General features: G+C 39.2%; 1 protein-coding gene across 4 annotated transcripts in view; it reads right to left on the bottom strand.

Annotated features, from left to right (window-relative positions):
- Positions 1-4,804: 4,804 nt before the first annotated feature.
- LOC106875176 (molybdopterin synthase catalytic subunit) overlaps positions 4,805-26,557 on the bottom strand; it is a 36,889-nt gene continuing 15,136 nt past the window's right edge. For 2 of the 4 annotated variants that reach the window (XM_089358782.1, XM_089358783.1), the window contains 6 exons: positions 25,844-25,986; positions 21,923-22,050; positions 19,282-19,389; positions 13,250-13,400; positions 7,923-8,046; positions 4,805-4,976 (listed from right to left, as the gene is read on the bottom strand). In XM_089358782.1, the coding sequence (XP_089214908.1) occupies positions 4,905-4,976; positions 7,923-8,046; positions 13,250-13,400; positions 19,282-19,381 (447 nt within the window). In that variant the 5' untranslated portion in view covers positions 19,382-19,389; positions 21,923-22,050; positions 25,844-25,986 and the 3' untranslated portion in view covers positions 4,805-4,904. The remainder of the gene's footprint in view (positions 4,977-7,922; positions 8,047-13,249; positions 13,401-19,281; positions 19,390-21,922; positions 22,051-25,843; positions 25,987-26,557) is intronic. The other 2 variants (XM_089358784.1, XM_014923213.3) reach the window with 2 other exon arrangements.

Consider the following 26,557-nt stretch of genomic DNA (forward strand, 5'->3'; position numbering starts at 1 on the left):
AGCTTGCAAGGAATGAAGCCAGTATGCTCCGTTGGATGTGTTATATCAGTGTGCATACATGACAGAGTGTGAGCACCCTGAGAGAAATTTTGGATTTAAGAAGCATCAGATGTGGTGTGCAAGAGAGACGACTGTGCTGGTATGGTCATGTGTTGCAAATGAATGAGGACAGCAGTGTGAAAATGTGTCACACCCTAGCAGTAAAATGAAACTGTGGAAGAGGTAGATCCAGGAAAACCTGGGATGAAGTGGTAGCAAAGGGCCTATTGTATGATGTTTGTTTATGAACAGCTGCAGTACATGGCTGAGAAACATGGACTATGACTGCTAAGAACATGCAAAGGCTTGAAAGAAATGAAGCCATGCTTTTCTGGATAGCTAATGTCAGTGTGCATGTATGATAATGTGTATATGATTTAAGAGAATAATTGGGTATACAAGGCATCAGATGTGCAAGAGAGAAGACTACTTTGGTATGGTCATGTGATGCATATCAATGAGGACGGCTTCACCAAGAAGTACCAATCTCTAATTGTGGAGGGAACATGTAGAAGTGGGAGACCCAGGAAGATGAGGAGCAAAGTGGTGAGAAAGGATCTTCAGATGTTGGGCCTCACAGAGGAGATGACAAGGGACCAAGACTTCTGACAATTTGCTGTGCTTGAGAAGACATGTGAAGCTAATTAAAATCGTGGCTGTCCATGCACGCTGGCATATCCTCTACATCCTTCTCTCAGCTGAGGGATCCTAGTCTTGTGGGCAAGGTGCCATGTAAAAGCACTAGTGCTGGTGCCCTGTAAAAGTGCCTGTGCTGGTGCCATGTAAAAGCACCCATTCTGGTGCCATGTAGAAGCGTTCATGCCAGTGTCACATAAAAGCACTCACTACACTCTGTAAAGTGGTTGGTCTTAGGAAGGGCATCCAGCCACAGAAACATGCCAAAACAGACAAATGGAGCCTGGGCAGCTCTCCAGCTGGCCAACTGCTGTTAAACCATCCAACCCATGCCAGCATTAATAGATGTTAAAAAAAAAAAAGATGATATATATGTATGCATAATTATTAATTTAACCTCCACGTTTCTGTGCTTGCATGGGTTGGCTGGAATTTTGTTGAGGCAGATACCCTTCCTATCACCAACTCTCACTTGTTTCCAGGCAAGGTAACATTTCCCCAAGATCAGAATTACACAATGTCAAGGCAAAAAGACAGAAACATGCACACAAACACACAATTACATACACACACTCATATATACACATATACACACACACACACAGTGCTTCTTTTAGTTTCCATCTGCCAAAGGCTGGGGTTATAGTAGAAGACACTTGCCCAAGGTTCCACACAGTAGGACTGAACCGAAAACAATGTTGTTGGGAAGAAAACTTCTCACAACACAGCCACTACAGCACCTATATATACATATGTGTATGTGGTTAGGAAGTTTGCTTGGGAACTTTGGGGGTTCTGTCTCCACCACATGAACATTATTCTGTATTACAGCTGCAGGTCAACCTATACTTTCTGAGTGAAATTGATAGACAGAAACTGAAGAAACGTGTGTGTGTGTGTCTGTGAGACATGTGAGTCCAAGTGTTTGATTTCTCCTTGTTTTTACCTGCTTAAATTCTGTAAACACAGTATTGTATGCTTACAGTGAACCACAAAAGCATATCCAGGCTTCTTGACATGTTACACAATCTTTGTTTGGGCTGTTTTGTTATTAAACAGACTGGGTAAAATATAAAATTGTTTGAGAACAGGTGAAGGCTGGTGAAGAAAGTGCATCCGGCTGCAGAAAATCTTCCTGAATGAAGTCCCTCTGCCTCATGTGAGAATGGAAGAGTGGACATTAAAACGACGATGATGATGGTGTATGTATGTTGCGAGTGTGTTGTTGTTGTTGGCACTCTGTCGCTTACGACGTCGAGGGTTCCAGTTGATCCAATCAACGGAACAGCCTGCTCGTGAAATTAACGTGCAAGTGGCTGAGCACTCCACAGACACGTGTACCTTTAACGTAGTTCTCGGGGATATTCAGCGAGACACAATGTGACAAGGCTGACCCTTTGAATTACAGGCACAACAGAAACAGGAAGTAAGAGTGAGAGAAAGTTGTGGTGAAAAGAGTACAGCAGGGTTCGTCACCATCCCCTGCAGGAGCCTCGTGGAGCTTTTAGGTGTTTTCGCTCAATAAACACTCACAACGCCAGGTCTGAGAACCGAAACCGCGATCCTATGACCACGAGTCCGCTGCCCTAACCACTGGGCCATTGCGCCTCCACTGCGAGTGTGTATACAAGTGTAAAGTCTAAATGGTATATACACCCCAAGGGGAAACAACTCATGAAAGGGAATTAACTCAATTGATGAATTCAGCCACGTAATTAAACTGAGATCACATATTAAATATTAGGGACTCAATATAATTGATACCATAACAAGAATGCAGTACAATACCTGAAAGCAGTAAAAAGCTGAAAGAATAAATGTGAGAAATACATTTTTAACTTAGAGAAAATATTTTGAATTTCTTTTTTTTATAGTCAAAATGATTAGGTTAAAGTAAGAGACTGATCTACAGTTCATTAGTATGAATCATCTGTTACTATTTTATGTTCCTGAGCAAGCAACAACGACTAAAGAACAAGTATTACTCATATTTCATAGTTGACTGATTAATGGTTGGAAGGGCAACCATTTATGAAGAAATCATCTCGCCAATGGAAGCATGAAAATGGATAGGAACAATAAAATATTATTATCATCACCGTTTTAACGTCCACTTTTCCATGCTTTTGCTTTGGTCAGGCAGAGTTCAATGAAGCAGATTTTCTACAGCCAGATGCCCTCCCTGTTGCTAACCCTTACCTATTTCTAAGATATTTCCTCAAGGCAAGATGTTTTCATAGAAGATTGGTAATGAATAACATTTATATAACAATCATGCAATGTCAAGACCATGAGACACAAACATATTCACACACACAAATATATAAACATACATACATATAGGCGTAGGAGTGGCTGTGTGGTAAGTAGCTTGCTTACCAATCACATGGTTCCGGGTTCAGTCCCACTGCGTGGCACCTTGGGCAAGTGTCTTCTACTATAGCCTCGGGCCGAGCAAAGCCTTGAGTGGATTTGGTAGACAGAAACTGAAAGAAGCCCGTCGTATATATGTATATATATATGTGTGTGTGTGTGTATGTTTGTGTGTCTGTGTTTGTCCCCTCAACATCGCTTGACAACCGATGCTGGTGTGTTTACGTCCCCGTAACTTAGCAGTTCGGCAAAAGAGACCGATAGAATAAGTACTAGGATTACAAAGAATAAGTCCTGGGGTCGATGTGCTCGACTAAAGGCGCTGCTCCAGCATGGCCACAGTCAAACGACTGAAACAAGTAAAAAGAGTATATATGTATGTATGTGGCTGTGTAGTAAGAAGCTTACTTCCCAATCACATGGTTCTGGGTTCAGTCCCAGTGTCTTCTACTATAGCCTCAGGCCGACCAAATTCTTGTGAGTGGATTTGGCAGACAGTAACTGAAAGAAGCCCATTGAATATATGTGTGTGTGTGTGTGTGTGTGTGTGTGCCTTTGTATCTGTGCTTGTTCCCCACCACCACTTGACAGCCAGTGTTGGTATGTTTACGTCCCTGTAACTTAGCAGTTTGGCAAAAGAGATGGATGGAATAAGTATTAGGCATTAAAAATATGACTTGGAGTCAATCTGTTTGACTAAAACCATTCAAAGTAGTACTGCAGCATGACTGCAGTCAAATGACTGACACAAGTAAAAGATATATATATAGATATACTAGACTATCCATGACTCGAGTCACCAATAGTTCAAGGTACCCGAAAAAACGCATATCTTGCGAACCAATTAAGGTGAAACTTGTTTTACTCTGTATTCACATTTCAATGGTACCGTACTTTCAATGCATTTTTCTCATTATGTGCCGGTTTGGCTATTTATAAAGGTACCCGTAAAAACCGCATATCTCGGGAACCTGTGGTCCAATTTATGCGAAACTTGTTTTATTCCATTTGTATTCACATTTCAATGGTACCTTGGCTGTTTTAAATTACAGACAAGCACACAAGCAGGCAATCATAAAGGTACCCAAAAAAAGCGCATATCTTGGGAACCCGTAGTCTGATTTACGTGAAACTTGCCTTATTCCGTTTATATTCCCATTTCAGGGGCACCTTACTTTCAGAATATTTTCCCATTATGCACCAGTTTGGCTGTTTTAAATTACAGACAAGCACACATGCAAGCAAGCACGCAAACAAAACTATCCAGGTGTTCACAGTAAAGGGCAATAACTCCAGGTTTAACAGCTTAAATTTGTGGAAATAAACCCCAAAAAGAATATGTATCTCAGGAATCTGTGGTCTGATTTATGCAAAACTTGTTTTATTCCGTTTGTATTCCAATTTCAGGGGCATCCTTACTTTCAGAGTATTTTCCCATTATGTGCCAGTTTGGCTGTATTAAATTACATACAAGCACACAAGCAAGCAATCACAGAGATTTAGTAGTATATAGATACACACACACACACACACACACACACACAACATGTTTCTTTCAGTCTATCAAATCCACTTACAAGCCTTTGGTTAACCCAGGGCTATAGTAGAAGACACTAGGTTCCACAAGGTTCCACACAGTGGGACTGAACTTGAAACCATGTGGTTGAAAGCAAACTTCTTAACTATAGAGCCATGCCTGCAGCTAGCAAAGAAGGAAAATAAAATATGATCAACTATTCAACTGAATAAAAAAAACTTTCAAATATTTATGTTGTTTTATTCCCTTTTAAAATATTGGATATTGTTTAGAAAAACTGTTTATCATAAAAAATAAATTGTTAGAGCATTTTGAAATGTCAACATCCTTCCTTCTTCCAAAAGCATTCTGCATTTTCCTTCCACTCAGGTGAACTGTTCCGATAAAGTTCCTGGAAAAAATTAAGAAATGTAAAGAATTCTATAAACATATGAAATTAATAGCAGCTAAACTAGTAGACACAATTAATTGCAATGATTCTCCCCCTACCCACATTTTACATTTATCTATTTATTAATTTTTTATGTCATAATGACTAAAGTAAGCAGATATTAAACTTTACAATATGTCATGTCTGCATTTATCAGTCTGAAGATGACTTATTCACAATAAAATAAATTAAATCATGACTTTGTAGTTACATAGTTCACTTCACAACCATCGGTTTCAGCTTCAGTCTCACTATTCAGTAACTTGGGTAAGTGACCAGAAGCGTAGATTGGCCATCTTGACTAAGAAGTTCTTTATACAACCACTGAATTTTGGGTTCAACCCTACTGCACTGCACCTTAGGTACAGTCATGGCTGTATGGCTAAGAAATATATGCCCAACTGATTTGGGGTTCAACCCCTTGATCAAGTATTTTCTGATACAGATCTGGGACAGCCAATGCCTTGTGAGTGAAAAGTAAATGGAGAGAGAGAGAGAGAGAGAGAGTTTGAGAGAGTGTAAGAGAAAGAGGGAGAGATTTTGCTATTTTTTAGAACTGCATTTCTCTGAAAATTTGCTGAGCTACAAGACATGGCTGTCGTGTTTTTAAACCTGTCAAAAAACTGTCCACTGCCTCAACACTTCAAAGACCCTTATTTTGTCTACTGCCTCAACACTTCAAAGACCCTTATTTTGTCCACTGCCTCAACACTTCAAAGACCCTTATTTAGAAAACAGGTTAGGATTAGAGACACAAAGGGTATCCTGCTGTTAGACAATACTTCAATAATATGTCATCTAGCCCCATATTGGCATGGAAAATGGATGTAAAAACAAATGAATGAATATGCATTTAAACCTGTTGTAGTCATTTCAGCATTCAAGAATTCCTCAGCCCTTCCTCTTTGTATGACACCTATTCAATCCATCAGGGTCACCAATTGAGACCCGAGCCAGTCTTAATAATCTTCCCTCTGACTGAGGAAATGACATACAGTTTACTCATCTTGTTATTTTCTCTGTTTCCCTCCACTCCAATTACAAACCAACAAGAATTGAAAAGCATCTTCAGTCACTGAGAATGAGACCCATCTAGAAATTTAGCTTTCCTCTCCAGCTCAGAAACTCTTATCGGTCTAAAAGGGATTTGACCCTAAAACACAGAAGAGACATTTATTAGATCCATAAACTACAGTAGAGGAACCCATATCAGAAAGCAGCCACCCTAAAGTAAAATTGATACATATCAAGAAGTCTCTTAATCCTGCAAGTCAATCTAGTATCAGTGGCAATATGGATATACCTAGGTAGCTTTCAGAGTGGATGAGGAAAGGAAAGGTATCATCATCATCATTGAACGTCTATGTTCCGTGCTAGCATGGGTGGGACGGTACCACAAGAGCCAGCCAGGCCAAAGCCTGCACCGGACTTCTGTGACCGTTTTGGCAGGGTTTTTACAGCTAGATGCCCTTCCTAACACTAACCACTCAGCAGAGTGGACTTAGTGCTTTTTACGTGGCACAAGCACAGGCGAGGTCAGTTTTAGAAAGGTTTTTACAGCTGGTATCTAACTGTAAAACTTTTGGTAATTAACAGTGTAGCGTAGCACATTAAATTAGTATTGCAAACATAGTATTTGTGGGGTGTTAGGTATGTTCAATCATAACTTTCAACAAATGTTTTCTTTTTCAGGCTCTTAATTTCAGGTTCAACACTACATGATGACAAGAAGATTTGGTGTAATAGAAAAGGAGATATTAGAACAAAGGTGAGTGCAAGAATGTCATGCATAAGAAATATAATGCAGAGGTGAGTATTATTTTGTGTATAAGAAGTCAAATACAAATGTACTTCAACCACATTCCTCAAAGACAAAATACACATCTTCTGGATGAGTAAACTGAAGATACCAGAATAGGTGGCAGAATTATTAAACTGAGTAATAGGCAATATGATATAATGTCTTTGTTGTCTTATGATATCCTACTAATAGGATTATCTATATGAAGTAAAGAACTGGTTTTAATAGGCCTTTAATGCAAGCTCCTTTCGGAATTGACAACAGCAAAAATAGCCAGCAATTAAATAGTCTTGTTGGTGTCAAGAGATCAGTCTTTGCAATTGGTAACAGTCTACATTATGAGAGACATGTAGTGGAGTAGGAGGATGTGTATGTGAGATAGGGGGGAGGAGAGAGAGAGAGAGGGTCAAGGTGTGCACAGGGTAGAATTGGAAACAAAATAGCCTGTAAAAAATTTCATAGATTTATGAAAATTAAAAAAAAGCGTTTTACCAATATAATTTTCTCCCATCTACAAATGGTTTATAAACCTCAGCCTAGTGATGCCCAATTCATAGCCTTAATAAATTCCTTGACCAACCTTGAAAACCCATAAAAATATATAATTACTAGTATAGTAACCAGTATGTTGCTTTAAGATAGCTATAGGAATCTTCAACATAAGTGATATTTAGGAAATAAAAGCCTTCACAGATTCACTGATAACTCAATGGAATTTCAGTTCTTAGTCCTCTCCTTTTCATCATCCTTCAGGCTATAACAGAGAAATTCAAGACTGGCTGTCCATGAAAACTGCTAATGACCTTGCTATCATAGCAGATTCTGTTTCAGAGCAAGAAAAGAAATTCCAAGTGTGGAAACAAAACCTGGAATTGAAGGGGCTTAACACTAACTTAGCAAAGACTAAGGTCTTGATAAGCAGGAAAACAGACAGGATCCTACTCACTTCAGGTAAATGGTCCTGCTTGTTATGTAAGAAAAGAGTAGGCAGGTTGTGAAACATGAACAGAGTACTGAACATTAGGTTGATCAAAACTTTACCAATATCTGTGTGTATGCATTTGTGTGTGCATGCATGTGTGTGTGTGCATATGTGTATGTGTTACCTTTTTCCAAATAGGCACTACAGCCTTCAGTGTATTAATGGCATATTGAACTGCTTCAAGAGATTCCTTGCGGTGTTCTGAAGAGATGGCTATGACAACACTTGCTTCAGCAACAGGGACTTCACTGCAACAGGTGAGAAAGAATAAATATATTCATTAAATGGAAAAGTTTAGTAGATTAATTCACCAGTCTTAGTTGCAGCAAAGCTCAAGGAAAATAAAAATTATGTATTTAACTATTTTGAAATATTTAAAAATATTACCTAGACAGTATTTTATAACAATATTTTTCTTTGAGTGTGTGTGTGTGTGTGTGTATGTGTGGACAGACAGCCAGACAGACAGAAAATCTTCATCATCATCACCATTAAAATTTCATGTTCCACGCTCACATATATACATATGACAGGCTTCTTTTAGTTTCCAGATTAGAATTTGCTGTCACCAATTATCATCAACACTATTGCTTACATTCTTAGACAATTAAACTAAGGGAGATGAAATGGCAGGAAAACATAATGTCTTGTCATAAAGGAGAAGTAGATATTGTTAAACAACATACATGCAAAGTAGTATCAAACAGTTCCTGGAATAGTTATCCGACTATATATAAGGCAGGATGTGTGTGTGTGTGTGTACGTAAATGTAGTTTATGCATGTCCACAAATTAGCACGCATGTCGCTCCAATTTTAGGAGGAGATTTGGAATGACTCTATGTGCATTTTCGTCAACTTTCTCTCTCAGAGGTACCCGCATATACCTGTAAAAATCAATTTTCAACCATAGCTTTTACCAATTTCGAAGTTTGCGCCTGAAGGAGAGAGAGAGAAATTGTATGTTTGTGAGAGGGAGGATGAAGGAGAGATACATTTTGTTTGCCAGCGTCTAACAGCATCTTAACAGTTGTGTGGTAAGCAGCAAACAAAAGGCAAAAAGAAAAAAATACCTTCTCTCTCTCTCTCTATCTCTCTCTCCCTCCCTTACACACACATGCCAGTTATCTCTCTTTCTTTCTCTCACACATGCAGCAACATTACACACAAAACACATGTTGCCAAAAAGAAATAGACGCTATCTTTTTATAGTGAGTATGCAAGACAGAAAGTGTGGTGTGTATGTGAATTTCTTTTGTTAGTGTGAGAGAGCAGCATGTGTGTGTGTGTGTAAGACAGGGAGAGAGAGAAAGAAAGAAAGTAAGAGAGATAACTGGCATGTGTGTAAGAGAGGGAGAGAGATAGAGAGGGAGAGCACGCTCTCTCTATCTCTTTCGCATTCTTTCCCAACACTTTTTATGGAAACTGCCGAATTGATGTAAACAAACCCATGTGGTCTGATTTTCACGTTTCTAGGTATTGTACCGTAAATCGCCATTTTCAAAATATATTTATTTTAAATCATTTATCCGTATATATATGTAAGGCAAGATGTGTGTGTTTTGTTGATATACGGGCAACACACACACACACATATGAACATGTATGCGTACAAAAAATATGTATGCAACTGGTGTACATACGTGCGTGTGTGTATGTGTGTGTGTTGCTCATATATAAATATATATATATATATATAGATAGATAGATAGACATTAGAACACAACACAGTCCTTGAACATGTCAGATCCTGCCACACTGCTCAAACCATGCCAGCTTGGAAGAGGGACATTAGATGATGATGATGATCATCATCATTGTTTAACATTCACTTTCCATGCTAGCATGAGTTGGACGGTTTGACTGAGGACTGGCAAGTCAGGAGGCTGCAACAGGCTCCAATCTGATCTGGCAAGGTTTCTACAACTGGATGCCCTTACTAATGCTAACCACTTTGAGAGTGTAGTGGATGCTTTTTACGAGCAACCAGCAGGGGGGTCCAATGAAGCACCACTGGCATCAACCACAATCAAATGGTACTTATTACATGCCACTGGCACAGGAGCCAGTCAGGTGGCACTGGCATCAACTTCACTCGAATGGTGCTTTTTCCATGCCACCAGCAGGGGTGCCAGTCAGGCAGTACTGGCATCAGCCACGACAGCAATTTTACTTGACTCAATAGGTCTTCTCAAGTACAGCACATTGTCCGACGATTGAAGGGAACTCTTAAATGGGCTGGTTATGCAACACTGGCATAGGCCGTAGCTACGATCTCACTTAGCTTGTTGGGTCTTCTCAAACACAGCATATCTCCAAAGGTCTCGATTGTTTGTCATTGCCTCAGTGTGGCCCAAAGTTCAAAGGTTGCGCTTCACCACCTTATCTCAGGTCTTCCTGGGTCTACCTCTTCCACAGTTAGAGATCAGCACTTCTTTACACAGCTGTCCTCATCCACATGTAACACATGACCATACCAGCACAGTCATCTTTCTTGCACACCACATCTGATGCTTCTTGTATCCAACTTTTCTCTCAGGGTGCTTACACTCTGCCGTGTATGCACACTGACATTACACATCCAGTGGAGCATACTAACTTCATTTCTTTCAAGCCTACACATGTCCTCAGCAGTCACAGCCCATGTTTCACTGCCATGTAGCATGGCTGTTCACACACATGCATCATACAGTCTACTTTTCACTCTGAGTGAGAGGCCCTTTGTTACCAGCAGAGGTAAGACCTGTCTGAACTTTGCCTAGGCTATTGTTATTCTAGCAGCTATGCTCTCAGAGCATCCACCCCTACTGCCGACTTGGTCACCTAGATAATGGAAGCTATCAACTACTTCTCGTTTTTCCCCTTGACATGTGATGGAAGCTGTTCTCTGCACAGTTTCAGTGTTTATTGCCCCTGTACATCTGCCACACACAAAAACTATCTTCCCAGTTAACCTTCCTTTGATATTGCTGCACCTCTTATGTGTCCATAGCTTTCACCAGGTACATCTTATGACGTTTCTACCTACACCTTTCCTACAGATCGAGCAGGGCCATCTACCTGAAGGGATTTATGGATTGTCTGCCTTCCTACTTACTACTTACAACTTAGGTTTTTGCTAGATTGACTCTAAGGCCCTTTGATTCTAGACCTTGCTTCCACACTTGAAACTTCTCTAGATCTGGTAGTGACTCAGTTATTAGAGCAAGGTCATCAGCATAAAGGAGTTCCCAGGGGTAGCCTGTTTTCAATTCCTCTGTTATTGCCTGGAAGACTATGATAAATAAGAGGAGGCTGAGGACTGATCCTTGATGGATCTGTATTCATACTTGGAATTCTTCACTATAATCTTTGCCAACCCTCACCTTACTGACAGTGTGTCTATACATAGCTTGTACAGCCCTCACTAACCACTCGTCTATCCTTATTTTTTACATTGACCACCAGATAAGGGATCAAGAGACCCTGTCAAAGGCTTTCTCCATGTCAACGGAAGCCAAGTACAGAGGTTTATCTTTGGCTAGGGATTTCTCCTGCAGCTGTCTTACCAGAAATATAGCATCAGTGGGGCTTCTCCCTGGCACAAGCCCAAACTGCATCTCATCTAAACTAACTCTCCCTGATTAGTTGGGCTATGACCCTCTCCGTGACTTTCATCACCTGATCCAACAATTTGATACTTCTGTAATTATTCCTATCTAATGCGTCACCTTTCCCTTTGTAGCAGTTGACTATGGTGCTGCTATACCAGTCATTGGATACAACTCCTTCATGTATCACCTGGTTGACTATACAGGTGACTAGACTATAGCATACACTACCAGATATTTTAAGCATCTCTGCAGTGATTTCTGACAGGCCGGGGCTTTCCCGGTCTTCATACCCTTAATTGCTTTATCTACCATGGTATTGTCAACTCAGATAGCTGGTCCCTCTGTTGGGTTGACATTCTCTCATTCATTCTCTTCATTTAGCAACCTTTCATAATGCGTCACTCTCTTTGCAGAATCATTAAATGCAAGTGAGCTATCATTCATGCGGACATATTTCTCTCCTATGATATCACGATTCTCTCTCACACAGTCTTGCAATACGAAATACTTCAAGTCTTTGGTCCTTACAATGCAGAACATTGGCAAACATTTTCTTATCTGCTTCCCCTCTGGCTAAGTAAACCTTAAACCTCTCTCCTAGCTTCCCTACTGATAATCTGTACAGTTCCCTGCTATCTTCACACTTCCAGTCCTTCCATGCCTGTTTCTTTTCCCTAATAGCCCTGTCAACTACATTGTTCCACCACCATGTTACTTTAGTACAAGAGGGGACTTTGTACCATCCACAGATCTGATCAGTAACCTTCAACAGGTTATCCCATAGGAACCTCCAGATGCTCTATCCTCCTCATTTGCATCAAAAGCTTCAAGTAATACGTCTCTAAATCTCTGTCCATTTACAGGATCTTTAAGCTTTCAGACCCTTCTTTTCCATGCTGGTCGTCTTCTGAGCAGCCATTTATCCCTGATCCTGAAGTCGCTAACTTCTAACCTATGTTGTGGGGGTACATTCTTCCTCAGGAAGGTTTTGAAATGTATAAGTAGCCATCTTTCCTGTTTCCTGGCTAGTGTGTCCACCAGACTAGTAAGTGAACAGGTGACTGGCAGGTTTCCTGAAGTTAACATTACAGATCATAAGATCATTTGCATCACAGAACTCCAGCAGCCTGGTTCCCTCCTCCTCCTCCTCATCATCATCATCGTTTAACGTCCGCTTTCCATGCTAGCATGGGTTGGACGATTTGACTGAGGACTGGTGAAACCGGATGGCAACACCAGGCTCCAGTCTAATTTGGCAGAGTTTCTACAGCTGGATGCCCTTCCTAACGCCAACCACTCAGAGAGTGTAGTGGGTGCTTTTACGTGTCACCCGCACGAAAACGGCCACGCTCGAAATGGTGTCTTTTATGTGCCACCCGCACAAGCCAGTCCAGGGGCACTGGCAACGATCTCGCTCGAAAATCCTACGGGAGCCAGTCAGGCAGTACTGGCAACGGCCACACTCAAAATGGTGCATCTCATGTGCCACCCGCACAAGAACCAGTCCAGGGGCACTGGCAACGATCTTACTTGGCTTGCCGGGTCTTCTCACGCACAGCACATTTCCATTATGGGAGCCAAATCTGTAGCCACCATGTATGCCATGGAAGTTTGCTGAATGTTGTCACCAACCACAAAGAGAAGGTCCCTGTCATCTGTTGATGAGGTAGTCTGCAAGAGGGTGTTGTAAAAATGGTCTTTCTGTTCATCAAGTAGCTCTGGTTGAGGGGCAGAAGCTGAGATAATTGTTGCTAAACCATATTGCAGCACTAGTCTAAGCTTAAGTATTCTATCACAGATTCTGACAATTTACAAAACCCAGAAAAACAAACTTTAAGTAATCAAGAAAATCATGCTTACCCTAATCTATGTACAAGAGCGATTTTTCCAACATTCCATTTGCTGCGTATATCTTGACAAATTTCAAACATTTTCTTTTTAGCCATTGGACAGTATGCTTCATATTGCAAGCTTAACACTTCTTTGCCATCAAAATGATCACGAGTGGTACCTGAAATGCAATGAAGTGAACTCTTTATTGGTACAATAGGGTGTTAACTAATGGACTTAAAATATTGGATCATTAGTCAGATGTTAGGGAAAAGATCTCTTTTATATATATATAAATATATAATAGCTGATATAAAGGTTATTGATTGTTTGATTTCTTCAGTCATGATTTAACTAATATGGAGAGAGAGAGGGGGGAAAAGGAAGTGAAGGAGAACTAGAGAATAAATATAAGAGGTACAGGATGAGTGAGAGAAAGAATCAGAGAGAGAGGAAAGGATGAGAGAGAGTAAATGACAGAGTAGTTGAAGGTAGGGTTATAAAAACGAGAACTTTATTTTAATTTTATTTTAAGGTAATAAATACTTTTTTTTTTTAATTAGTATTCTTTTCATCATTTTATATAATTTGATAAAAGTTACATTATATTTGAGTGTATATGCCATATTTCCTGATATTTCCCATGGTTGCAAAAGTATTCTTCCAAAGTTACCTGCAATATGACAGGCAGGTGTGTGTGTGTGTGTGTGTGTGTGTGTGTGTGTGCGTATCATGATGATGATGATGACACACACACACTGTTAACTCTTTTACTTGTTTCAATGATTGGGCACCACTATGAAGGGTTTAGTCAATCAAATTGATTCCAGTACTTATTTTTAAAGTGTGATACTTATTCTATTGATCTCTTCTTGCAGAACTGCTAAGTTATGGGGATGTAAAGAAACCAATACTAGTTGTCAGGTGGTGAGAGACAAACACAAAGACATACAAACTACACATGCATATCATCATCATCCTCATCATCATCATTTTAATGTCCACTTTCCTATGCTTGTGTGGGTTAGACAAGGCCATGTTCCTGAAGCCAACTCCCATCTATTTTCAAGTGAGGTAATAACCATCTCAGTTAAGTTTATGAAAGAAAGAGGAGTGACAGATGGCTAAAAGTAAAGATATAAGTGAATGCAGTGACTGGCTTACAAGTATGGAGGCATGGTGGTCAATACTGAATGTCAGTTGAAGTAAGGGAATGTGAAGGAACTAGGAATAGGTCAGGGAGGAAGAAGTAGCAGTACAAAAAAGGGGGAGGGGAGAGCAGCATTGTAATAGAAGTGTAAAAATGAGAAAGAGGGAGATGATGTGAAGTGTGGGGTGGAGAGGGAGGGAGCACAGTGATAGGGATGGAGATTAGAGGTATAATGGGTGAATACAGTGGGTGATAAACAAAAAGCTAGGGGTCATTAATAATTGAGATGAGAAGCACCATGTAAATGCACACATGCCAGAGACACGTAAAAAGCACCCAGCACACTCTGTTAAGTGGTTGGCATTAGGAAAGACATCCACCTGTAGAAACCATGCCACAACAGACAATTGGAGTCTGCCCAGCTCTATGTGAAACTGTCCAACTCATGCCAACATGGAAAGCGGACATTAACCCTTTAGCATTCAGACTACTCTGCCAAATGTGATGATTATTAGCAATATCAGAGGAAGGTTAACATGGAAAATAGCTTTTGTATGTGGAAGATGCACAGGTACAATAAACACCAAAAATTGTCAATGGAGTAAGCTAGAGATAGTAGATAGTTTCTGTTACCTAGGTGATCAAGTTAGTAACAGAGATGGATGCTCCAAGAGCATAGCTGTAAGAATAAGATTAGGCTGGGCAAAGTTCAGAGAGCTCCTACTTCTGCTAGCAACAAAGGGCTTCTCTCTCTCAGAGTGAAAGGCAGATTGTATGATGCCTATATGTGAACAGCCATGCTACATGGCAGTGAAACATGGGCTGTGACAGCTGAGGACATGTGTAGGCTTGAAAGAAATGAAGCCAATGTGCTTCGCTGGATGTGCAATGTCAGTGTGCATGTTCAACAGAGTGTAAGCATCTTCAGAGAAAAGTTGGGCATAAGAGGCATCAAATGTAGTATGCAAAAGAGACGACTGCGCTGGTATGGTCATGTCATGCATATGGATGAAGATAGCTGTGTAAAGAAGTGCCAATCTCTAACAGTGGAGGGAACCTGGGGTAGAGGTAGATCCAGGAAGACATGGGACAAGGTGAAGAAGCATGATCTTTGAACTTTGGTCCTCACAGAGACAATGACTATGACCAAGACTTTTGGCGATATGCTGTGCTTGAGAAGACCCATCAAGCCACGTGAAATTGTAGTTGTGGCTAATGCTGGTGTCATGTAACTGGCACCCAAGCAGGTGGCATGTAGAGAGCACTTTTCGTGCATTGGGCCTCATGGAGGCAAAGTGGCTGAGTTCCTTTTGAGTGTTGAGCCTCATGGAGGCAATGACCAAGACCTTTGGCATTATGTCATGCTTGAGAAAAAGAGCCATCAAGCTGAGCAAAATTGCAGTCATGGCAGATAACCATGTCACACAAATGGCACCTATGCTGGTGGCATGTAAAAACACCCATTACACTCTCAGAGTGGTTGGCGTTAGGATGGGCATCCAGCCATAGAAACCATGCAAAATCAGACTGGAGTCTGGTGCAGCCTTCCAGCTTGCCAGCCCTGGTCAAGCCGTCCAACCCATGCCAGCAAGGACATTAAATGATGATGATGATGATTACTGAATAAGCATGTCAGGTGCCCTTCCTATCATCAACCATTACCTGTTTCCAAGTAAGGTAATAATTCCTTATAACCAGACATGTTTTCACAGAAGACCAGAAACAAAGGACACCACTTTCATGATAGTGACATTCATTTAAAACAAACATGCAATGTCAAGGTAAAGTGACAATCTCTCTCTCTGTCACACACACACACACACATACATATTCACATATATAATTTGCTTTACAAAGAACTTATATATATATATATATATATATATACATATATATATGTATTCCTATGCAACCACATATATGCACACACACGCACACCTCAACCTCTCTTGAAATAGCAGGTAACAGCTACTACTAAATATTCATATACAACATTTATTTATTCCATGCTTTCCATATTCCTTAGAAGATCATTCTACTTCATCTCATTAGTATTCTAGGAAACTTCTGGTAAGTTACAATTCTGCTGCCTTTCATTGTTTCTTAGAAAATCAGTACCATACTCGACATCCTAAGTACACATCTCTCATTTCCTCCTCTTGTCTTCTAGCACAGTCTGTCATGTTGCATTGCACAAAATATTATTCTATGTGATATCACACAAGTGTTCTGCTCTTTAAACTGTCATCTGTCTTTTGTGAGCAATGCAAAAAAAAAATAATAAAAATTTGCAGAACTTGTACTATTTCTTTGTTGTTGTAATGTTTGTTCATTTCTTATCATTCCTATTAAGCATTACAAAATTATTTAGCAAGCTGTAATGGATGGGTTTTTTTTTTCCTCTTGTATGTTCTAATATTCAATGAAGATTCTTTAATATTAGCAGACATATTTTATCATGGTCATTTGTTGCAGATTTGAAGGAGGAGATTATAAATTACTTGTCTGTAAAAATGACAAAGCAGATCTTCTTCTACTTTACTGTGTTCTTTGTTTAGCAGAAAATTCCAGATGGACCAATATTTTGAGTGAATCAAGTTATGATCATAATTATTCTCATCATGTCAACACAAACAACAACAACACACCTCTCACCAACACTATCATCTTCCTATATACAACCACCACCATCACCATCTCAATAGATTCTTGACCATTTCCACCAAGTAGTACCACCTCCTGGGGGCAGTGGAAAATTTTATACAAGTACTAGGGGACAAACAGGATGGTAGGGGAGTGGGACATAGATGCAACTGTACAGTTTTTTAAGTCTTTCTTATTTAAATGTAAACTCTAAGCCTATCGCCATACAACCATCATCGTCACCACCATTTAACATCCGTTTTCCAGGGTGGCATGGGTTGGATGGTTTAACAGGAGCTGACAGGTCAGAAGACTGCACCAGGATTCATAGTCTATTTTGGCATGGTTTTTACTGCTGGATGCCCTTCCTAATGTCATTCACCTTACAGAGGTGACTAAGTACTTTTTACATGATACCAGGACCAGCAAGATCTGCTTTGGCATGGGTTTTTTTTCTTCAGTTGGATGCCCTTCATAATGCCAACCACTTTTCAAAGTGGCCTGGGTGCTTTTTATTTGGCACCAGCACTGGTAAGGTCTGCTTTGACATGGTTTTTTACAGCTGGATACCCTTCCAAATGCCAACTACTTTACAGTGTGGACCAATACTGGTGGGGTCACCAAGTAACTTGCAAGACAAAGAATCTTTAAGAGTGGAAGGAGTATTGGAAGAGGTGGCCTTGTGCCAAGTGATGAGAGGTTAGAGTATGTCAGAGGAACAGAAACAGATGTCTTGATGTAGAGGAGATACCAAGTCAAAGGAAGAGAAAAAGTGAGAGTGTGATCAAGAATGAAAGTGTGAGCGTGCAAGAGAGAAAAAGGGTGAGAGCGCAAGAGAGATGGTGGCGGTGTGCCAGGGCATACCCTCAAAGTACAGAGATCAAAATATAAATGCTTGCATGGATCAGATGGAATTTACTGCAGCAGATTTTCTATGGCCAGACACCCTTCTTGTCATCAGCCCTCACCTGTTTCCAAGCAAACGATATTTGTTTACAGCCAGCCATCAGGTGTGGCTGCATTGTTAAGAGGTTTGCTTTCCAGCCACATGGTTTCAGGTTCAGCCCCACTGCATGGCACTTTTGCAGATGCCTTGAGTCAACCAAAGCCTTGTGAGCTGATTTAGTAGATGGAAACTAAAAGAATCCTGTCATGTGTGTGTGAGTTAGAGAGAGAGAGAGAGAGCGAGTGAATGTGTATGTTTGTGTCTCAATCTCATGATATCACATGACAGTTTAAACAATTATCACTGTCATACAAGCAGTGTCATTCATATCCAATATTCTGCAGGAACATGTCTGGCCATGAAAAAAATATTTCCTTGCTTGGAAATAAGTGAGGGTTGGTGAGGGAAAGGGTATCTAGCCATAAAAGATCATCATTTAATGTCCGATGATGATCTTTTATGGCCAGATACCCTTTCTCTCACCAACCCTCACCTATTTCCAACTGCCTCAATTAACTCTGTCCAACCCATGGAAACATCGACATTAAAATGATAATTATACATATATATAAACACATACATATATATATAAACACACATAAATTATGACATTTTTTCAGTTTCTATCCACCAGATCCATTCACATGTGTTTTCTGTTATAGCCTGAGGCTATAACAGAAAACATTTGCCCAAGTTGGGACAGAACCCAAAACCAGAATTGAGAAGCAAGCATCTTAAACACACAGCCATGCCAAGACCTTGTTAGTATTAATAAAGATAATGAATCATTAGCATGCCAGGCAAAATGCTTAGCGGCATTTTGTCTGTCTTTACATTCTGAGTTCAAATGCTGTTTGGGGTCACCTTTGCCTTTCATCTTTTAGGGGTTAATAAAATAAGTATCAGTTGAACACTGAGGTCAATGTAATCAACTCACCCCCTTCCCAAAATTGCTGGCCTTGGACCAAAGTTTAAAATCAATTAAAATAATGAATAAAATAAATCTTGAAAAAATAAAGGAAAAAAGTCAAATTTCATGTTATCAGCATATTAATGAATTTTTATTTAACACTGTAGTATTCATATTACTCTGTCAAATGTACTGTTTATTTATTCACTTTGTTTTGAATTAATTATGCATTATCTTGTAGCTTTGAGATTTCGAAGATGTGATTATTTCTTTTTAAAATTATAATGTGAGAAGCTGGATCTGGCCAGTTTTAACATAAAACAGGTATGATATTTTAGCTCAATATGGCTGGTTTAAATGCTAAAGGTTTAAACATGAATGACTTATTAATGTAATACACTAAAAACTCTTACCAATAAATAGTGATACAGCACCACAATTTGGTAAAGTGACAGATTTTGAAATGCCCTCAATATTCAATTTCTCATTAGATAACTCCACGATGTCAGTCATTGCAGAAACTAATAAAGAAAATATAACAAAAACCAGATAAAGTTAACAAAAAATAAAACCTATCAAAATGTTTAAATAATCATCATTTCTTTTGTCTATGCAATCAGTTTAAACATTTCTGGTCATCTTCCTTTTTCTGAAATTTCATCAAATTTTCACCATCTTTCAACAGAAACCGAAAGAAGCCTGTTGTATATATCTATTTACAAGTGTGTGTGTGTGTGTGTGTGTGTGTGTGTGTGTGTGTGTGTGTGTGAGTGAGCGTGGTGAGAGATAATGTGTATGGTTATATCTCCTTGTCTTGACATCACATGATAGTTGTAAATGAGTCTCACAGTCAAACACACACATCATTGATTTCTGATATTCTGCAAGAACATGTCTGACTAAGGGCAATATTACCTAACTTGGAAATTGGTGAAGGTTGGTGGCAGGAAGGACATCCAGCCAGAGAAAAAATGCCTCAATCTACTGCATCCAACCCATGCAAACATGGAGAAGTGGACGTTAAAATGATGATGATGAAATCATCAAGTGAGTCTCTGTGTAGTAGTGTGATCTACTAGAAGTAAAAGCCAAATTCCCTTCCTATAACAGCCTACCACTTTAAAAAGAGAAAAGACACATTTGACAGTGTAGTCTTAAATATACCAACAGAACTGATTTGGAACTAAACAACCAACACCTTTTAAAACATTTATTAACAGATCTCTGCAGAAACATAGCTAGTGAGGTTAGGGTTCTGCCCCAGGTAACACTTTTATGGGGGTGGTATTTTGGGGTCTGCTGTATAAGACTGTATAGGGGGCAGGACAAGAGTTGCGGGGCACAGCATATCCAAGGCATTGCTGGACAAGACAAGGCCATCAATGAACTGTTTCTCAGTGTCAGATTTGCATGCTGTAATTCTGCTTCTCCTGAGCAGCTTGTGACAGACAAAATTCATTCAAGATGTCAAAATATTTCCATTAATTACAACAGGCTCCATCAACATAAAGATGTTCTCTTTGTTTTATTGAAACTTATAGGTGCAGGCATGGCTGTGTGGTAAGAAGTTTGCTTCTCAACTACATCGTTTCAAGTTCAGACACACAGTGTAACACCTTGGGCAAGTGTTTCCAACTATAGCCCCAGGCCAACCAAAGCCTAGTGAGTGGATTTGATAGACAGAAACTGAAAGAAGCCTTTCGTATGGCTTAGCTGTTAGGGTGTTGCACTTGCAATCTAGCAATCGTGAGTTCAATTTCTAGACCGGGTGGTGCGTTGTGTTCTTGACCAAAACACTTCATCTTGCATTGCTCTGCAATCACTTCGCACTTGACGTGTGGTACACAGTGCATCTGTTCAGACAACATTGATTTGGTAAAGAGAGTGAGCTAATGTGCAGCACAAACATTTGATCACTATAAACACATCATTTGTGCATGTCGTTCAGCAGAAACTGAATGCTCATACATTGTCTTCAATGAGAGAGTCCATCATATATACATATGGGGGGGGGGGGGTCTTTGTGTCTGGGTTTGTTTCCCACTACTGCTTGACAACTGGTGTTGTTGTGTTAACATCCCTGTAACTTAGCAGTTCAGCAAAAGAGACTAATAAAATAAGTATCAGACTTAAAAAAGTATTGGAGTTGATTCATTTGATTAGAAATTCTTCAAGGCAGTGCCCCAGTATGGCCGCAGTCTAATGACTGAAACAAGCAAAAGATAAAAGATGATACTGGTTAATGCAATGATCTTGTTCCTTTAAGAGATATCATTTAATGTCCATATTCCATTATCTATTTTGGTATGGTTTCTATGACTGGATACACTTCCTAATTCCAACCGCTTTGCAACGTACTGGCTGCCTTTTTCATACCACTGGCACCAGTGATGTCTTCATGCAGTCTGCATGACTATGAACCTTGAGGGGGCTGCTTTATACTATGAGGTGAGGAATTAAGGGAAGGAACCTGAGCAGAACAGGTTTACTTGTTGTAGAGGAGCAACAAGTCAACTCACATTTTAGAAGTGAAGAAAGGAATGATTGAGGTGGAGCTAGGACTTTTAATGGTGAGACATATAACTAATTTAGAGTGATGACACAGAACATGGGTTTTACATAATGGGAATTGATGTCGAAATCATTTGGATGATGATGATGATACTGATAAAAAGTTAAAACAAAAATGAAGTTACAATTGTTTTATGAGAAAAACAAACAGTTCTTTTTAACCGTTTGCCCATCTTTTGTGTATCACCTATGATACAGAGGGCATATTTCTCTGACATCCATGCATCATACATGATTATAAATTTCCAATTTTTTAAACCACTTGATTAAATTGTTTTTTTTATGAAAGGAAAGTTTTATATTACCCAGAACATATGAAACAAGGACTAACTAAAAATCTGCAAAGTATGAACTTTTAAGACAAATGCTTTGGACAGGCAAAGTGTTAAAGGGAGTCTCAAATACTGAATATATTAAAGTACTCATTCGATTATCAAACATATTAAACTACTCATAGGATTATCCAATAGATTAAGTACTCACTGGATTATCCACCACTGATTGGAGGAATTACTGCAATTTCATCTCCATTTGATAAATATATGGTTTCATCTCCAGACAAATATTCCTTATTCAAAGCAATTATCATGGATTGTTTCAGAGGCTTTAACCTAGAGAAGAAGAAATATACAATATCAACACTTTAATGACGGTAAACTAGTTTTGAAGTAGATTTTAAACAGCTGTGTAATCATCATTATCAGTATTTCTCAGTATGGTGGAAAATTGACAGTTATTAAAGTGTTGGCTAGAAAGCCTTGCAGAACTGATTCACTGTACCCGGAGTTCAAATCCGACTGAGGTCAACTTTGCCTTTTCATCCTTGATATAACTGCAATTATTTTCCATCTATAAGTCATGCCTTGCTTTGTAAAATGTTTAATTTAGTTAATTTATATACCTCAGGTTATGTCATGCTGATGATTTTTAAAAAGAATGAAATAGTGTTTGCAGGAGTACTCATAAGAAGAAATCTTAAGATCTTCATAAGAGAAAAACAAATATTAAATATACTCTTTTACTTGTTTCAGTCATTTAACTGCGGCCATGCTGGAGCATCGCCTTTAGTCAAGCAAATCAACTCCAGGACTTATTCTTTGTAAGCCTAGTACTTATTCTATCGGTCTCTTTTGCCGAAATGCTAAGTTACGGGGACATAAAAAAACACACCAGCGATGAAATTCTGACGACTGTTGCTTCACCACCATAAGCTTGCTCAATGTCTCTGAAGCAGACTTCCCAAGTTTAACACAAAATTTCATGTTGGCTCTTTGTTCCAACTTGTCCATAACAAAATAGCAGACTACAGCATACACATGATTACAAAAGCACAAATTTCACAAGTTGTGAAGTAAACACAGTGATGTCACTCAGCGCACTACCTTATGACGGTCACTGCTGGCTCTCACTTCACGCACAACAATGCACTGCCATTTGTTGCCATGTTACAGAACTAGTCCAGGAACTTTTTGATACCATTTCATAGAGGGAGTTGAACAGCTTTGAGGTTATCCAAATGACTGTTGCATGAATAAGACATTTTCAACTAATTAGAAATAATAGTGATGAGAAAAGACTAATTTCTGTTTAACAAGTATTTCATTTGAGTACTTCATTGCATGCGTACATAGTCAATTGATTTGTTCAATATAGCAGTCAGATCTACTCTCTGTAAACTGTCTAAAACGAATACGACAACATTTTAGGGCAGCATGCTGACAGTAAAGATGAAATAGATGCAGTTTTGTTTGACAAGCTAAGCTATGTACAGCTGGTCTGTTCAAAGCTGAAAGGGCTTTTCTACAAAAATAGCAACATTACCATCTCAATATTGGTTGGGGAATCCAGTAGTAAAAAAAAGCAAAAAAAAAAAAAAAAAAAAAACCTGTTGTAATTATTGTTCAAATACTAGAGTTTTACATGGGATGTGTCCTGTTACTTGTATGATTCAGGGTTGTCAGCACTGACTGTTTGGTCATGTTGCTTGATTTTCTGAGATGGATCCTGTGTATTGTGTTCTATTCTCTGAGAATCTGGCTGGGGTGACAGCTCATGTTGGTCAGTCACATTCCATATGGTCGCAACAGGTGAGGAAGAATTTCACAGAGATGGGGACTGACTGGGACACTGCTTGAAGGGTTGCCTAGGATGATCCAAGCAAATACCAACAAATGGTAGATGCAGTGATGCACTGCAACAGCACATGCTCCCATACCTGACCTGACCTCCTCTTCCTCCTCTGTCTCTATGATTCTTTCTCTTTCACTGTATGTCACATTCCTTAACTCATTGCCTGCCACCAAGCTTAGTTGTGCACGCATTGTGCCCATCTTATGTAAATTATCTCTCTGTATCTCTTACTCTTTCTCTCTGCCTAACTTTATATGACTGGAGAGACCAACCAACCGACATTTACATCAGCTACTATTGTAGAGATAGCACAAGGGATAAAATGTGAAATAAATATACAAATGAAATAAAAAAATTTTTTTTTTTTATAATCAAGAGAGAAAACAGTGCCCATGACCCTTTATAAGGCCTCAGAGATCAATGGGAGGGAGAGAGTATCCTCAGAAACCTGGTCCAAATGCTTACAACAGGGTGAACTCTACTGAGATAATAAGGTCTCAGGTGGTGATGTTGTCAAGCTGGGAAACTGTTTAAATCTATCACCTTAGTAAGTTATGGTGGGATTTGAACTCAGAATGCAAAGAGCTGGAATGACTACTACAAGGCTTATGGTGGTGAAGCAACAGTCGTCAGAATTTCATCTCCGCAACTGAAGAAGGCATTCCAGAGCCACAACTCAATCAAGAGCATGCTCATCATTTTTTTCAATATCATTTTTTTCTGCATCAAGGGCCAGACCATCAATTGAAAGTCCTACTGTGACGTTTTGATGCATGTGAGGGAGGACATTCAGCAAAGCGATTGTATATCTGGAGCACGAAGATCTGGATTCTTCATAACAATGCACCCTGTCACCAAGCTCTCCTCATTTGTCAGTTTCTCACCAAAAACAACATGGAATTACTTCCACACCCACCCTATTTGCCAGATTTAGCAGCTGCAGACTTCCATCTCTTCCCCAAGATGGAAGTCCGCAGCTCAAAGGTCACCATTTTAATACTGTTGTCAAGCTCCAGAGTGAATCATAGAAGGTACTCAACTCACTTTCAGAAAACGACGTCCAGGCCAGATTCCAAATGTGACAGGAACTCTGGGACTGGTATATTGCTGTGAAAGGTGACTATTTCAAAAGAGATGATGTTAAAACTTAGGTAAATAAGTTACTTTTTATTAAACATAACTAGTTCAGGAACTTTTCTCACATTACATAAACTTGATCTTATTGCATTTGGAATTTGAGTAGCTTGGTTCTTTACAGTGGTTAAATGTATTTCTATATCAATCTAACATCTTATATAAATATGTACAGACTACTCCATAACAAAATGGTTCATCAGGATTGTGAATCATGCCATTCATGTAATGATACAACAAAGAACCCACAGAATGAAGCTTCCTTATTACCTTTTTAGAGAACTATAAGACAATTTGAATCTAACACTGCATGCTAAAGATAACTATCAACTATATAATTTCTTCTTTTATGGTTTGGTCTGGAGGAGGTGGTTGTGCCTATGGCCTATGTCAGCTCTGAAGCTGGAATGATTAACATGGTTGATGCCTCCCTTGAACAGCTGCAGGAGAAAATATAACAAGGAGGGTACTCCTGAAGGTGACTTTCTGAGAGTCATGTTTAGTGCAGCAACTAAGAATAGGGCATAAAATTAATGACAGTTGAGCCTCAGTGAAGACAATATGAGCCCAACTAACTCTGAGGAGTAGTAACCAATGTAATAGTAGCAGAAGAGAGAGAGAGATGATACAGCAGGTTTATGATCAAGAGGATGGATTGTGATGGTGGATAACTTCATATAAGTTAATCAAGAGGGTAGGCTTATTGTGGATGAAGTTCTAGGATGTCTGAATGTAAAGTAGCAGCACTGTCCAAGCAGTGAGAAAAGTCCTTCATTGTGGATCTCATTTGAACTTTGTATAGGGTTACCATTTGTTACTGGAGTATTTTCTGACACTGAAAAGGCTGGTTAGTTTTTGTGAAATAATCTAAAAGATGAGAGACAACTAGAATCTAGTGTACAGCAATGAACTGTATCTTTCATGATACTTGTTTCCAGCTAGATGAACTGAGATGTTGCGAATTGTGTTTTAGCTTGAAATAAAGTATAGCACTGCCTGTAACAGTTATGAACCGTAGATTCTTCAATATGAACTTAAGCTGCCAGTCCATTTGACCATATTTAAGGTTACAAAACAGAGTGACAAATTAACGCTGATTATGAGAAAGTAAAAGTGACATTTGATATTGTAGTTAAGTACCTCACTTGTTCACTTTACCTTGGAAAAGTCTCCAATAAAAAGGAAGTTAGTTGGGCAGTAGTGATAGATCTCGATGTGATACTGACTTCACTTCTATTTTGTCCAACTAATTCACGGCTTTTGGCAAAGAACAGCACATTTACCTGGAATTGGAAAAAGGATAAAAAAGGAACTGTAGTACAAATGGGAGGTAAGTGAGATTTCAGCAACATAATGCTGTCACCTCGACTGAAATCAGTTATTTAAACAAGTGATTCTCAACCGAGGTCCATATAAGATTACGTGCAATAAATTGGGTATATTTTAACAATACACAAAATAATTTAACATTTTTAAAATGCAATAACCAATAATATTTAATTATAAAAATAAAATAGAATTTAAGTGGGGTGGGGATCCAGTTGAGTAAAATAGGAATCACTGATTTAAAACCTTATTTAAAAAGAGGCGTGTTATAAGTTTTTTCTGTGTTATCAAGTGTGTTTATTTTTTCTATCCTTCTACCACCTAGATTCAGTTCAAGCAAAATAAGTGCACGGTTCTATATTGAATGGAGCAGAAATGGTCAACAGATTTAGGAGATTAATTTGTGAAACATTCGTTTGGAAAGAAATGTTTTGTGCCTAGAGGGGTGGTCATTTTTGGTAGAGCAGAATTGTGAAATCCCTGGATTTCTAATTATTTGCTTTCTCTTCCAAAACACAAAAAGGACGT

This window comes from Octopus bimaculoides, chromosome 10 (genome assembly GCF_046866305.1).
Source record: "Octopus bimaculoides isolate indiv1 chromosome 10, ASM4686630v1, whole genome shotgun sequence".
Lineage (NCBI taxonomy): Eukaryota > Metazoa > Mollusca > Cephalopoda > Octopoda > Octopodidae > Octopus > Octopus bimaculoides.